We start from the raw sequence: 15,891 nt of genomic DNA, 5'->3' as shown, positions 1-15,891 counted from the left end.
AATCTTTTTGCTATAGCGCCCGGCTCTTATATGTCCTTGTTATTGAAACCCCTGCTATTTTCGTTCCATTTTTAGATAAAATGGAACTTTTTCAGTATTTTCGTGCAACATAATCCAGATTTTAATCTTATTTGAATCAAATCGTCATTTTCCAATCATTTGTTTATAATTATTTCTAGATTTCTAGAGTTTATGTACACTATGTTGAATAATGTTTAAAAATTTTGTTGGAAATTATTTCTTTCATTTCTTATTATTTAAAATGTCTACCACACGAAGAGTCTCTTTTCTCTTTACAGATTTAGGAACTCGAAATGTTAGGCAACAAAACCAGACAATCAGCCAACTATTATAGCCACAAATCGGTAACGTTTATTCCCTTTTAGAAAGAAAAAAAAAGAAAAGAAAATTTGCCATTAACTTCTATGGAAACTGGCTTTCAATTTCTGAGCTTTGACTTATATTGTCCACTTTTTGCAAGAGGAAAAGATCAAAGCGTGTCTTCCTTACCTCCAAGCAAGAGATTTGCACCATCCATCCTACACTGGCACCTGAGTGTCTTTTCTATAGAAAAAAAGGCTGTGACAATACACACGTGTTCTAAAAGCTGCCCCCCTAAAATACCTGAAGCAAAATTTGCACGTGATTTACAGGTAAGGGGGTGGGGTCAGACGGAAAATATCACTTGGAGCTTTTGTCCAGTTTACTTGCCCACTCTTTGCCTTTATTTTCAGAAACGAATCACCTTTAGGAAAAGATTTTTAAGAATTTCCTGTGGAAGGCAGTCGGTTTTGCCATTTTCAGTTCTGAGGTCTTCAGTTCGCGCGGTTCGTCGGTGGTAGTCAATTAGGAACGTAGGATAATCAAAGAAGTCTTTGTATGTTGCGTCATTGTTGATTAATCGGAAATGGAACATTTGTTTATCGAGTAATTATGTCTAGTGGATTGATTTCAAATTGATTCTGGGATTATTTGGTGTTTTGTGGTTGTTTAATTGGCGATTTGTGTTGTTCTTTTTGCCCCGAACTGCGCTTTTTTTGCTTAGAACTATTAACATGATTTGTAATCTACATTTTATTGTGTTTGTGACTTTCCTGGTATCCATTATTTGCCAAACTTCGGCAGCTAAAAAGAGGTTTCGGATAGAAGCTGGAGAGCGAAAATGGCCATTGAATCCATCTTTGCAGAGATCTACGGCGCCAAAGAAAAATGTAAGTATTTTATAAAATAATTACATTTAAAAAATACTTAATATTTTTTTTATAAAATACTTAATATAATACTTAACTTTAAGCATTGATAAAGAATTTAATATATATAATCCGCTGTAATTGTGTTATTTAAAAATTAGAGTATTATTTGAAATGAGAGGAGGGACTAAAAACATTATGTACTATTTATATTAATTGATTTTTTTTTTTGTACCGTAATATTTGTATGATTTTTACAGTTTCTTTGGAATTTAATTTTCACATTTTTCATTCTAATTATAATTTTTTTTTATTCTAATGTTATTTATGATAAAGGCAAAAAATATCATTATTCAATTTCTGTTTAAAGTTTGTTCAACTCGATTTTTTATTTGTATCATATTGATTGAAAGTGATACTCTTAATCATACAATCTTGGTGATACTTTCAAACAATACATAGAACTAAGCTGATGTATAAACAAGAAACTACATTATTAATTAAATAATTAATAGTACTACTCCTAAATATTACTAAGTAATTCACAGGCCGATTTTAAGATTTTAGAAGGCCTGAGCCTGTTTAATTTTAAAGGTTCAATTCAAAAAAAATTGAAACGATTTAAAAAAGTTACTTTCCTGCAAGAATGAAAAATTAATGCAATGTTTTTTACTATAAATGATTTACTATGCTATTTATATTAGTTATATGAAATAAATCTTAGGTAACATTACTTTTTGCTGTGATTTTTGATCCTTTATTAGTAAAATTATTTTACTAAAAGGCATTAGCTTCAGTGTCTAGCATTTTTGTGCTCCCCTTCTCTATTTTTTTTATTATTATTTCATTTTTAGCCCATTCTATTGAAGAGATCATAAAAAACAATTCCATTTTGGCTGTTTTCATTTTTTTTTTTTTTAAATTTTCATTTATTTGATTAAGTAATTTTAAACTTTTATAAACAAATAAGTGTAAAACAAACAAGTGTAAAGCAACTGCATTTATTTTCATTTATTTCATTAAGTGATTTTAAACTTTTATAAACAAATAAGTGCAAAGCAACTGCATTTTTGTAGCATTTTAAAAGTAGGAAATCTTTTAATTGCACGAAAATTTTGCCTAACATTTTTCTTCTATAAATATTTTTTAAATTTATATATTTGGAAAATACTTAATCAAACTAGCCGAGTAAAAAAAAAAAAAAATCAGAAGAGAACAACAATTGCCACGAATAATAGCGGCAATAGTTGACGAACTTTTTGTCTTCCACCAAAGAGTTGTAAAAAAAGCTTAGACGTCCAATTCTAACGTCTCGCAAAAATATAAATTAGCATCGGAAATCAAAATTGATGTAACTAATAAGAGTTAAAAAAATCAGTTTTGCCATTAAAAAAAGAAATTTTTTTTCCAGAAATTTAGCAAGTATTTTTATCATAAGAAATATAAAATATGTTCCCCCCCCTCCAAGTTACACATATCCATAAAAGTTTTTTAAAAAAAACGCAATTTACGAGGAATACATAACTTTTGTTATTCATAATAACTTTTAGCTCAACTTTAGCACATATCAAATTTACAAAAAATTTCTTTTTCTCACTAGAATTGCCAAAATTCAAGATAAAAAAGCATTTTAGTCATTTTATGAATATATATTTCAGTCTACTAATTATGTATGTAACCACATGAAAACCACAGTGGCCGGAAGGGGGTAACTCAGGGTATAATGTATTTCCACGTGCCATGGAGAGGTGGTGAAGAACTGATATTGTTAACAAGAGAATCAGCATTCACTTAAAAAAAAACAAGATTCCAGGGCGTCAAGATGAGGTTATATAACAAGGATGGAAAAAAAATTGGATTGTTGAAATTGAATTTATGCCCTATGTTTCAACAATGTGCAGCAATTTTATTTTACTTCATATGCGTCGTTTAACAGCCGACCTAATTTTGAGTTTACGACTGCCAATGTTCAACTCCATTGCCTGATAATTTTGAACCCAACCGAAAAACAAGGGAGCACCTGGATTTCTCCTAACACAAGTATTAGGAAAAATTTGCTTACGTGGAGATATTTTTGATGGAAAAAACTCGCATTTTGCGTAACATGGAGACAAAAACCGCGAAAACTGCTTATGGTTAGCCTGAGGGCAAAGAGACTAATACATAATCTTTCTACCACTGAGGATATTTTACGTTACCACTGTGGTCGGTGCGAGCCGGGTGCGGAATTCATACCGACCAGCCATCGCTGGCATTCAAAACACAGTTCACCGTATTAAAAGGCGAACACTCTATTCTCTGAGCCACCATGACTTTTGAAGCATTGCTGGTATCCCTCCTCTCTCCTTGTCAACAAATATAAACAACTAAACCCGCCTTCAGTAGGTGATAACGCAATATTTGGAACACCCCATAGCTAATTTTCTTTTATGTAAATAACAACTTAATCGATACAAGTTACAAGCTTATTGCTTGATTTTTTTTTCTTGCATAAGGTATTCAAAAATACTTATTTTTCTTCGTAATTTATTGCAGGTCTCCCACACCTCTGAAAGCTTTAAATCTTATTACAAAGTATGAAAATTTGCATGATCTTGAAACATCTCCAAAGTTGCAAAATAATACTCTAAGTATTTCTTGAGAAATTTCAAAAAATGTCAAAAACTGTAACTGATTCTTCCATTATTGTAGGGTAGTGTATTTTCATGCAAACACTATATGCTGTCAGAGATCACACCAGTTCATATATTAGGCACAGTATAAGAAAATATACTGTATTTAACTAAGAGACAGTGTTATATGCTGTCGATAAAGTTGGGCGATAGCGACATCGAGATCTGATATTTATCGAATTGAGGAACGTTGAAATTTTATAATCATCAAACTACCTAAGAGTTTCGCAAGTAAAGTTGAGATTTTGAAAGAGAAAGGAAGGTGTTAGATAAATCTTGGTCATGATGACATGACATACTCCTATTGCTATTACTACGGCTCATTGACGTAGTTTCGTAACTCGAAATCTAATTATTGTTGTAAAAACGAAACTGATTATTACAGTAACATATTTCTGTTATGTTCTTTTACTTACACTAGTCAGATTTACAGCGCTTGGGGGTTCGGGGGCCTATTGGAATTGAGGCTCCAAAAGTGAAAAATCCCCCCCCCCCCAAAAAAAATTATTATTATAACTTATCAAAAAGTAATTTCTGCAACTTGCAAAGTAGCAAGTTGCAAAAATTGCTTTTGAAAATGACGGTAACGGCGGCTAAATTTTGACGTAATATAAAAATTAAGGTTTTTCATGCATTATAGTAAGCTCTTAATCATGTGGCCGAAAGCGAAAGCATTATTCAGTTTGGTTGAAAATCCAAATTAAAAAAAAAAAAAAAAAAAGAAAAGAAAGAAAATTATAACTTTCCTGTGGCGGAAAAGAATAATTTTTTTATATGCCCGATACTATTCATATCCGATAAAAAAAAATCTTTTAATTGCGATAAATTTATTTATTTGCATTGTTACTAATGATTAAAAAATTTTATATACTGATTGTCGTTGTTAATTTAAAACAATTATTGTAAAATATTTTATACACTGATTCACACAATAAGTGTTAAAAAAAAGACAAAAATATTGACATTAAGCGAGAAACACAGAAAATAATAAGACAATATTCATAAGGAAAAGTTTCATAAGTGACAAAAACACGAAATAAATAATCAAAAAATTTCATATAATTGACGTCATGATTTATAATAATACACAATCGCATCCCAATGATGAATGAATTCTTTTTTAAGTTACTGTTTTTTATACTTTTTAAAATTTCAGATGTTAATTTTAATTTAAAGCAACCATTCTTAATACGATACATTTAAACTGTGATACGTAGGTCGATTATTGTTTAAAATTAAAAGGAACAAACTATTCCTTAAACTTAGTTCTTTTTAAACAGAAGCAGGAAATAATCATAAAAACGTAGACAGCATTCGGAAAAAAGTATAGTTACAATTGTGATTAAACCAATCATTACATGAAGGAAATTTAAAATCGAAAAAAAATCAAAGCATGGAAGACTTACCTGCTACAAATAATTTTTAGAAACGTAGTCTAACTTGATCATTTATTTCACAAGATATAATTGAATAAAATTAAGAAGAGAACACTATTATTGTGTATATCTGTCTAGACAAACCTATTATGCTACATTTAAAGAAAAACAAATTATTTTTTTCTTATAGCTCAAAGAATTTTAAAAAGTCGTTTGGGTACATTTATTTAAGTAGTTTAAGTTTATCTGCTATTAATATTGTAATTGGGCAAACGATTTTTCAGATTAAACATTTCGATTGTCGAAATAATGGAATTCGATGTTTGAGGCAAATTGATGCCACCTTGACATTTTATCTAAAAGAAAATATTCCTATTTCTTTTCAGAATAATAACAGACTCATTTTACTTTTGCAAGCGATATGTAACAAATTGGATATTTGCAAGTAACGTCATCGTAGATAAATCATGGCATTTGCGATTCAGAAGCCAATCAGGTTCGACAAACATGCGTGACGTCGCTTGCAGAAGTCCAATGAAATCTAATTAAAATCACAACGTCAGGCACTATCACTTCACGAGTTGCAAGTACTCAACAGAAGTTTAAGTTATGCTGGTTTATTTGCATTACTAAACATTTTTCATTTAATAAGAATTTTTATGTCATGTAAAAAAAAAAAAAAATTATAAAGCTTATAAGATTTAATACTTCAAAATATTTCACGACTGTATCTATCTATCTATAGATAAAATATCGTAGTGCATCCGATTACAACGTCAAATTTGAACTAATTCTCTTGATTGTTCTAATTTAAACTATTAATTATAGTTTTGAATGCTTTTATTCGTAAAATCTGCTTTTGTGAAGTACTACTCGAACTACTATGCATTATCCGTCTCCACAACTACTCTTAAGAATGCTGTCATTTATGCAAATTTTACAATTGATTTTTTGTTAAAATTACAATCTTTCTTTAATAAAATTAACTGTAGATCGTTTGTTACACATTAAATCAAGGAATTTTTTATTTCATTTTCAAGAAAATTAGGAACAATTTGAATTATAAAAGAACTATAAGGAAAATTTAAATAACACATTTACCCCTTTATTAAGTTCAACAGCGCATTTGTCCCGACAACTTGTTGTTGTAAACAATGGGTCCACAAGCCTGAGCTTTTGGAGCCCACTCCGAATTTCTTCAACTTTTGAGAAGTTTATCGTTTAATGGTTGTTATTCGTTTAACTGTTACTTTTTCGATTGATTCAGTTCATATTTTCGAAGACGGAAAGAATATCACCATTTTTCTCTTAAGGTGAAAACCGATTGAACTTTTCAGTTTGTTTTCGAACGACATTATCAAAACAGCTTCAAGCGAACTCCAAAAGCTTCCTGTCCTGGAACAGACACAATTTGAGGTTAATAATGAAATGATGCACACTGATACAGAAAAAAATGCAAGCAGATCAATATATGCATTTGTTATTGTATATGTATGCATTGTTGACTTGCATTTTTTTTCCGTGGAAATAAAACTAACACCATTAATTTGAACCAAACTGAAATTTTTAATAGTTATTTAAATTCTTACAATAAAATCAATTTAAAACAGTTTAACTTATTTTCGTCTTGATTAATGAAATAATTTTACACAAATACACATTGATGTTGCCATAATGCTTCTTATTGATATTATAGGAAGGAATTACCTCATTAAGTTCTAAGGATACATGGAAATATTTCCAGAATGCAGTCCAAGAAAACGAACGGAAAGTAAGAAGAGAGAAGAAAGCGCAACGAAAAATGATGACTAGAACTTTCAATATGCAGGTAATAAAGAAATGGCTGTATTAGCGCTAGGCTATATAAGTTTTGCCATTAAAAAGCATTTATATGAAAAACAAAGACATTCATATCTGCGATGCATTGGTGCAACGTTGATCTAGTTATGCAAAAAGGCATTGAGAGGTGAACGGAAAGGGAAGCATTTTACGAATTGCCGAAATTTTGCCCTCCTCCCATTCCAAAAACACTACACTTGACGGAATCATATTTGGTCACCACTACAGTCCCTAGCCAAATTATTAGACGCACTATAAGATTCTATGTAAAATCTTAATTATCAGTTGTTACTATACAGCATTAGTGTTTTTCCGTGGCTGAAACCGGTTTGTTTACACTTGTTTACGTTCGTGTTTTAATTGGTTATCATAGTAACGCAATGGGTCAAAAATAAATACAAATAAGAAGAGTATAAAAAATATCCTAAATAAAAGCCCGTTACATGTATATTTAAAGATAAAAGTATTGCATATAAAATCATGCAAAACATGTAATTATTAAATCACTACAGTGAGTCTAATAATTTGAACTAATTATTATAATATACTAATATAGTACCTTGTATAATAAATATTCAATATTTATATAATGTATCGTCTAATTTATCGAATCGTCGAATTTATATTATATATCGTCTAATTTAACCAATTGATACCCAAACGTAAATAAGTGCAAACCGGTTTCAGTTGCGTAAAAACAGTAATGCTGTATAGTATCATCTGATAATTAAGATTTTACATAGAATCTTACAGTGCGTCTAATAATTTGGTCAAGCAGAGGAGTATAAGAAAGTAAAATAATAACTTACCATGCAAAACTAGCGTTGATCTAATAAAAACTAAAACCTCAGGAAACAAAGAGGAGAAAAGTACAAAATACAAGTCAGATGTTAGAAATTACGGAGATTGTGCATTCTTCTCCAAGAAATTCACTACGTTGTTTCGAATTATATCAACTCTGAGCCAGCCGAAAATAATTACTTACAACTCAGACTATCGGACAGTGGGAAATGAAAAGTTTCTTCGCGATAAGATCGGTGTTTTGCAAGCAATTTGAGGTTAATAATAGCACACTGATACACTAATAAAATCCTGCAAGCTGGTTAAACTTGTTATTGCATGTGTATGTAGTATTTTTTTAAAAAAAAAACATTCATACTTAAAATTGCTTTGAATAAATTTAAAGAAAATAAAAATTGATATTTGAAACATTTGTGTACTATCACGAGACTAAAAATTAAATTACATAAAAAGTAAAATAATTAATGCTTCGAACATATTCAAGATGAAATAATTTTTCCTCTTGGTATAAAAAAGGACATTAACTTCACATTGGGGACAGAATGGATAGTAAAAAGTATAAATTAGGCGCTTTTCTTGAGGTTTTAATTTTATCTTCATGAACATTAGAAACAGATTGATTGAAATGCAAAATAAAGATGAGGAAAATTTAATCAACTATGACCTTCGGTAGTATTTTTTTTGCTCCGTTTTTTTTTCTTTATTATTATTTTCTTGAATTTTTCTGAAGAATTAAAGCTAAAACAGTATGTTTAAATCATGAGCAATGATTTAAATGATTATTGAAATGAATGATGATTTAAACTTGATATTGGTCAGCTGCTCAAATGGATCAGGAAATACAATTTCATGAAAATGAACTGTAAAACATTTTCAAAGTAATTGTTTTCATTTATTTATTCATATTTATTATTATTTTTATTTATCATTTTGAGGGAATAATGAACTTTCATTTTTAAGAAAAAATTTTCCCACTAGTTTCCTCTTTTATGAATTATTTAAGAATCTTATTTTTATAAAATATTTATGAAACACGTTTTCATGAAACACGTTTTTGAAACATGTCCAAAGCAAACAATTCACAATATATTACAACTTTATAATTTTAGAGACCATCTGTAGGCTTGCCAGGACCTAGAGGGCCAATGGGGCCACGAGGTCCTAAAGGTGCTAATGTAACAGCAGAAGAAATGTTTGAAGAGTTCCGATCGCTAATAAATGGTAAATATAATTAATTTCTAATTTATTAAACATACATTTAATTTTTTTTTAAAAAATTAACGGCATTTTCTAAGTTTACAGTTTTTGTGATTATTGAAATATTTTATAAAATCATATTACAGTGTTTTTTTTTTCTTTCTTTTTTCTAGATATGACTAAGCAGAAAATTCTTCGTGCAGCTGATCCTAGGGTATGATATGAGAAAAAAAATATTTTTAATTATTAAATATTAAAACAATTATAATTTATTCTTATTATAATTAATTATTGTTATAATTAATTCTTGTTGTAATTTATTCTTATTGTTAAAACTATACTAGAATTCAAGCCCTCGAACCATTAAAATTGAGAATTATTCATGCTAATCTCTCCTTTTTTTTGCGCAGTGTGCTAAGGCGATTAACATATTTAATAATGCACGCATTCACTACATTTTTTGTGCATACTGTGTACAATCCTTGGTCATTCAGCAGACATCCCTTTGATAAACCAGTTCCGCACTGAATAAAAAAGTATGATCAAATCAAGATTACCTAAATATGGTAAATTTTACCGTGTTTCTGACCTCCTGGGAACACCAAGAAGCTCGGTAATTTTCACCGAAACGCTTTGATAATTGTAAAATTAACAATAAATAATAAGCTTTGGTAAAATTAACAATAAAATATGTTTTTATAATATATGGTAAAATTTGATAAATGATACCTGAAAGCATGGTATTAAAATTATTTAACTTACTTTTCAGTTTCGCAATTTTCGATAATTGTGGGGTAACAAGAACTATAATTTTTAAAACCAGATTTTCCGGTAAATCATCCTCTTACGAACGTAAAAGTTATTAAATTATTTTGAACGTCATAAATATTAATGGAAAAATTATTAATTAAATGAAAAATTATTAAATAATTAAGTACCGTCCATTTTGGTTTTATTAACGAGAATTGAACTTGAAATTTTATTTTATTAATAAGAATAATAGAATTCTATGAATCATTCAGACTATAATATGACTTAAAATTAGTCTAGTACGATAAAATGATTTCATGATTTAACGTCTGTATTCGACGTCAGGGGCCGTTATACCGAGCGTCGGCATCATTGTGTGGAAAAAATTATGAATCCGAAATTTAGTTCACCAAATGATGAATTGTAGTTGCTACATGTTTAATGAGTATTATATTAAAAGTGTACCGCAACAAGATTAATATTCAGCTCCTATATCTAAATGAGTGACTAATGCTCTAATATCTATCCTGGATCCATTGTTTGTTAAATCGCTCGTTTGCATCAACTGTAAATTCGGTTGTAAATGTGTGGTTTGTGGTTGACAAATATAATGATTACAAGCATTTACAGGAATGTTTATCAAGTACCTGAATACATCATATAAAAAAAAAGTTTCGTTTTTGCAAAATATAGAAATCTAATACAATTTTATTTCTTTTCATTTTTGTCTGGTAAATTTTAATATCCAATAAATTTCAGTTTATGAAACTGATGCATGAAAAATGTTATAAGTGGATGTTTAAAATTTCCTGCAATACTTTTTTTGATATAAGAACTACTAGATAGTTTATTTAATAGTTTTCCTTACAATTAAAACTTAACTTTTATCATTAAATTGATGGGGTACATAATTAAAGTTTCGCCTTTGGTTATGATCACCCTATACTTCTAAACTTTATTGGTATTGCCCAATTTATTTCAGTAATTTTTCTAAAAAAAAATTCATTTTGCAGTGTACAGAGTTGTGTGTGTCCACCTTGGGAGCAAATGACAGTGAACCTGTCGACAGGTGGGCTTTATTAAAGGAAGAAAATGATTTATTTTTGCCGAAAGTCATCAGTTCTTTCATGTGGGATTTGAAACGATACATTCTTGTACCAAAACATGCTAAAGTAGAACTGGATATGTTTAAATCAGTAAGAATTATTACCTTTTTTCTCTCAATTGTGACATTTTAAAGTTGTTAACTTCGTAAATTATGTAAATAAATAATATTTAATGAAAAGAGCTCAAATAAAGCTATATATAGTGAAACTATACATGTAGGAAAGCTCACTTATATGCATAGTTTGTCTACTGTAAGAACACTCCCTGCCATAAAGTCTGAAACCGTCTGCTGCTATGGAAACAAGAATAGTACATTTCAAGGCAAACACAACAGACCAAAGAAAAATATATTCTCTTTTTCTCGCCGACCCAAGCCAAAATCTGTCCCAAACAATGATCCCGCATTCCTACTTGAAATAGTTATACCTCGTTATCATAGTCATAGCCGCCGGTCCAGACGAATGGATAGGGGAGTTCTTACTTTAGACAAACTATAGCAACTTCCTCTATTTACTATAGCAACTTCCTCTCCCAGCATCCAAGCGAACCTCTGGACGAAATGCGGTTAAGGTCTGATAAGGAGGCATTAAAAAATATCAAAACAAAAAATATTAACAAAACAAATAAGTTGGTTAAAATGCATTCAAAATATTTGTGTGAGATTCTTAGTTAGATTATTATTAATTTATTAGAGATTTGTGCTCTTTTTGACAATCTCTGAAAGAGATCTCCTATCTCATATTGCAGTCAAAGTGCAATACAGACGATTCTATCAATGATTTATTTTTAGAGCTGAAAGTTAAAGGGAAAAAAAAGTTATTTTAAAGAAGAAACTAAGCATCTCAAAAAAAAAAATTATTTTCATTTTTTAAAAGCTAACTCGTTTTTATGATATAAAATTAATTGTACACTTAAACAAAAAACATAATTGTGCATTTATTTGAAATAGTTCTATCATTCATAATTGGTAAATTTGTTTTTACTCATAATTATATCAGTAGGGATCATTTCTATTGGCTCTAAGTTTTATTCAACGATCCGGTTTTCATGATGACAACACAAGTGCCATTTCCGCACCATGGGAAAGGACACTGACTAACTGGGACACTGATCATGAAAGGACACTGATCATGTACCACTGATAATATTATGGAGATAACCCCTGAGAACGACCAACCTCCATCAACCACTATTTTACTGTACTCCCAGTGTAGTAAGTGGTGACTCTGGTGCACGTTAAATCTGGAAAGTCACAAAGTCCTCAATGTTCCCACTACAATTCAATACCTCTGAGGGTACTGACTTGGAGATTGATTGTTCTCTGGTTCAGGTCAAAATTACGATATGTGAATGAATGGAACCACCCTATAAGCGAGTGTGACGCATGGGTGTGGCAGAAGTCGAATTCTTGACCATAGATGGCGCCACTGGAAAGCAAGAACAATCGCACCCCCTCTGCCTAAATGGCTGACTACAACAACAACAATCACCATAACTAAATAAATATTTCTGTAAAAATTATGGTACATAATTCTACGGTAAAAATGGATTTTGTTGTAAAGTGAATTTTACGATTGCCACACTGAAGGTGCCAGTACTTTTTTACGTAAATTTAATTCGAAAATTTTCATAGGGTAGAAGACCTTGTTAACAAATGTAGGGAGCTAATCCCTGTATCATCCCTCATTGCAGTGACGTCGTAGTAAGGGATAACTTGAATGCTAGCCATGGTCCTCCATTAATCTGGACTATTTTTCTAATTTATTGCAATCTTATTTGTAGTAAAGACATAGTAGTATGTTACAGTCAACATTTTACAGTATTATTTACTTTCAAATTTTCCAAAATTCTTTACTTTGAAGTTCAAATATTATGTCAGTACCAAACAGCGAAGGGGGAGTTTGAATTTGCTTATTTTTGCTGACAAGAGGGAGGAAGAATATTAGTAATGCTCACATAAAACATAAAAATCACATTATTTTTAAATGTAAGGAAACCGTAACCGGAAAAAAATTTAGGTAATTCTAAGAGTTTCACAGGCAAGAGACTTATATATTTTGTTTCAGGCAAAGTTAGTTTATTTGATTTCAGTCTTAAAATTAGATTACTACGTTCAAAGTCAGAGTTAAAACAGAAATAAGGGGCTACAGCGTTGAAAGCTTATATATTCATAGACGGAAACAAGCAAAAATCATTTTATTATAGATTGTTTTCGAGATGGCTTACTAAAACATTCATGACTACTAAGAATTTTTTAACAGTCGTAACAAATATAAACTGTTTTTTTTTTTTTCTTTGTTAGAGAAAAAGCGAATAACGATGAATACTATATACTTTATAATAGTAAGAGCTTAAATTGAACCTGACGCAAACCATCTATAAATAAAATCGCACTATCACCAGTTTTTTTCCGTCTTACATTCGGCCCTGGAAGAAAAAAAAAAAAATTCACTGTAAAAAATTCCGGATCAAATTACGATAAAAAGCACTGCCATCCTGTGCGCCTCATATATTAAAAACATTTCACCGCAAAATCCATTTTTACCGTAAAATTTCATACCGTAATTTTCACAGGAATCTTTTTAATTACAGTGAACCAGTGATTTTACAATATGCACATCTGTAAAAATTACGATACATCAGGTTTTTCTGATCTGTAAAATTGTATGGTGAAAATGGGTTCTGCAGTAAAAAGTGCCTGCATCCCGAGTGGCGGCACTTTTTACTCTAATTTGATCTAAAATTTTTTGCAGCGTATTGCAGTTTGGAGTGGTGTTTGTTATCTGCTTACTTTTTTGACAATGGGAAGGGGATTTCAAAATTGCTAAAAACATGCTTACGTAACACTTGAACTGCCCCTAAGTGTTTCCAAAAATTAATTCATGATCTTTACAGGCATCTAAACCAGGAGCATATGGCAGAGATTCTGGTAAGTCGGATGCTGATAGTGGTAGATTTTTCGCTCCCAGGACCGGATTCTACACATTTAACGCAAGGATGCATATCCGTTTGCCAGAAACAAAAGTTGTCAGAAGCGACTTGTTCTCTGTACAGATATGCATTGATTCCTCCTTGCAGGAGAAGACGTAAGCTGAAAATAGTTTTCTGTTACAAAAACAGTTTTTATTTTTATTTTATTTTACTTAATGTAAGTCTAACGAATACAATTTTTTTCTTTTTCAATTACAGATCTTTAGAAACTGTTTCGGGTCTCGGTCCAGGTAGTATGATGACGGTTACGGTGAATGGTCTATTACACTTAAAAGTGAGTTTTGCAAAATAAATTGCATTGATAATTAATAAACACACATACAGGGTGTTCCGTACTTACTGCCCTTATTAGAAAGATTTTGCTATCTCGGGTTACATGCAGCATGCTCAAGTACGTGGGCTCTGCGCAAACCGAAATCGTATGCATATTACTGGTCCTTAATCAATATTTAAACGAGGAAAAAAAGTTTTAAAATTTAACGAATCACTACTGAGGAAATAGAGATGAATAGAAAGATGAGAAATTAGAAATATAACACCAAGTTTCATTTGACAATGGAACGGATTTTGATGTTTTGGCTTTCAGTCCTTTCTACGGAATCAACTTACATCGATAGTAATTTTGTCTTTTCTTCACTTAAATATTGATTAGCAATCCTCAATCTGTATACTGTATGGATTTCAATTTTGATAAGGAATCTGAAAATATTCCTGTATAAAGGGTAATATTTACGGAACATTCTGTAAATAATATTTGTTCTATGAATGTTTCTCTTAATTGAAAACGTTCTTATTTGTTTTCAGGTAAATCAGTACGTTTCTGTATTTGTGGACAACGCTTCAAATTCTGATCTCACTTTCCTGGATGGTTCACAGTTCAGTGGTTATTTAGTGGGAATTTGATCTCAAGGAAACAAAGATTACAAAATTCATACAATACAATAGCAATTAATTACATTAGTTTTCTGATGCAATTGTTTAATCAAACATTTCATCTCATTTTTATGAAAGGGCTATTTTTTGGATATTAGAACCAGGTGTTTGAAAATCTTCTATGGACAGAAATAGCCGATATAAATATATATGGACACAAACTTTATCGATCTGTGGTTCATGATGCTATTGATATTACAGAAAAACAAACTATACGGGGTATCGGTTTTAGCTTTAATATGCTTTATTAGAGTGAAATAGTTGAGATAATGATAAAGTCTTTTCATATATCTGAAGATGATGAACACTCATATTAAATCAATGAAGACAGATACTATTCTCATGCATAATTTTTATCAACGCCCTATTACAAAGACAAAATTTGATTTACATGGAAAATAAATGACATATTTCCATCTGAAAAAAAAATCGCTCAAATTTTTAAAGGAAATGAAGATTTTGTTTATGAAAACATCATATAAGAAATTGGTTAAAAAGCACAAAACTTCGATACCAGTGTCTTGAAGGATTCTTAAGTGCTGAAGATATCACTAAACTAATAAACTTGAAACAAGAACGAAATTTAGGCAAAAGTTCTTATCTCAATAAAAGTGTTACAACACCTATATCTAAGAGTTTTGCGTTGTAATACGGTTGCTATTTATAATGTTTGCTATGTACTTTTCTTAATCGAAATGTTAAAAAAAATTTATTCTTTCCTTTACTGCAATGAATTACTACAATGAATTATTATTCTGGTTGTAGCATATTATTCCAGTAAGTTTTTGCCAAAAAAAGCTTCTTTTTTCCTTTCTCTTTGTACATTATTTTTTTCCATCAATTAAATACATTCTAATCTATACAACATTTTATATCTCATATAGGTATCTGTGTATATACACATTGATATATGTCCTTTTTATATTCCTGATATGGGTACATTTTTATCTGTTATGTATTTGTATTTTTCCTATTATGTATATAATATGTGTATGTTGTGAATATTAAATTGTATCTATTTAATCTGTTTTGAAC

At 30.1% G+C, this 15,891-nt stretch overlaps 1 protein-coding gene across 1 annotated transcript; it reads left to right on the top strand.

Moving 5' to 3' along the window:
• Positions 1–465: 465 nt before the first annotated feature.
• On the top strand, positions 466–15,879 carry LOC107437748 (erythroferrone). The gene is made up of 8 exons (XM_016049848.4): positions 466–1,211; positions 6,935–7,066; positions 8,988–9,099; positions 9,249–9,289; positions 10,839–11,021; positions 13,828–14,018; positions 14,122–14,197; positions 14,728–15,879. Exons 1-8 carry the CDS (start codon positions 1,056–1,058, stop codon positions 14,824–14,826), a joined length of 990 nt encoding a protein of 329 aa, XP_015905334.2. The 5' UTR covers positions 466–1,055; the 3' UTR covers positions 14,827–15,879.
• The last annotated feature ends 12 nt before the right edge of the window (positions 15,880–15,891 follow it).

The sequence above is a fragment of the Parasteatoda tepidariorum genome, chromosome 9 (genome assembly GCF_982258835.1).
Source record: "Parasteatoda tepidariorum strain Cologne lab strain chromosome 9, Ptep-v5.0, whole genome shotgun sequence".
Lineage (NCBI taxonomy): Eukaryota > Metazoa > Arthropoda > Arachnida > Araneae > Theridiidae > Parasteatoda > Parasteatoda tepidariorum.
This window is presented reverse-complemented; position numbering and strand designations above follow the sequence as displayed.

Bases quoted from the DNA above. Each gene is read 5' to 3' on its own strand.
- LOC107437748 (XM_016049848.4), top strand. From the start codon at position 1,056: ATGATTTGTAATCTACATTTTATTGTGTTTGTGACTTTCCTGGTATCC. The intron at 7,067-8,987 runs GTAATAAAGAAA...TTATAATTTTAG, and splicing joins CTAGAACTTTCAATATGCAG to AGACCATCTGTAGGCTTGCC. The intron at 11,022-13,827 runs GTAAGAATTATT...TGATCTTTACAG, and splicing joins AACTGGATATGTTTAAATCA to GCATCTAAACCAGGAGCATA.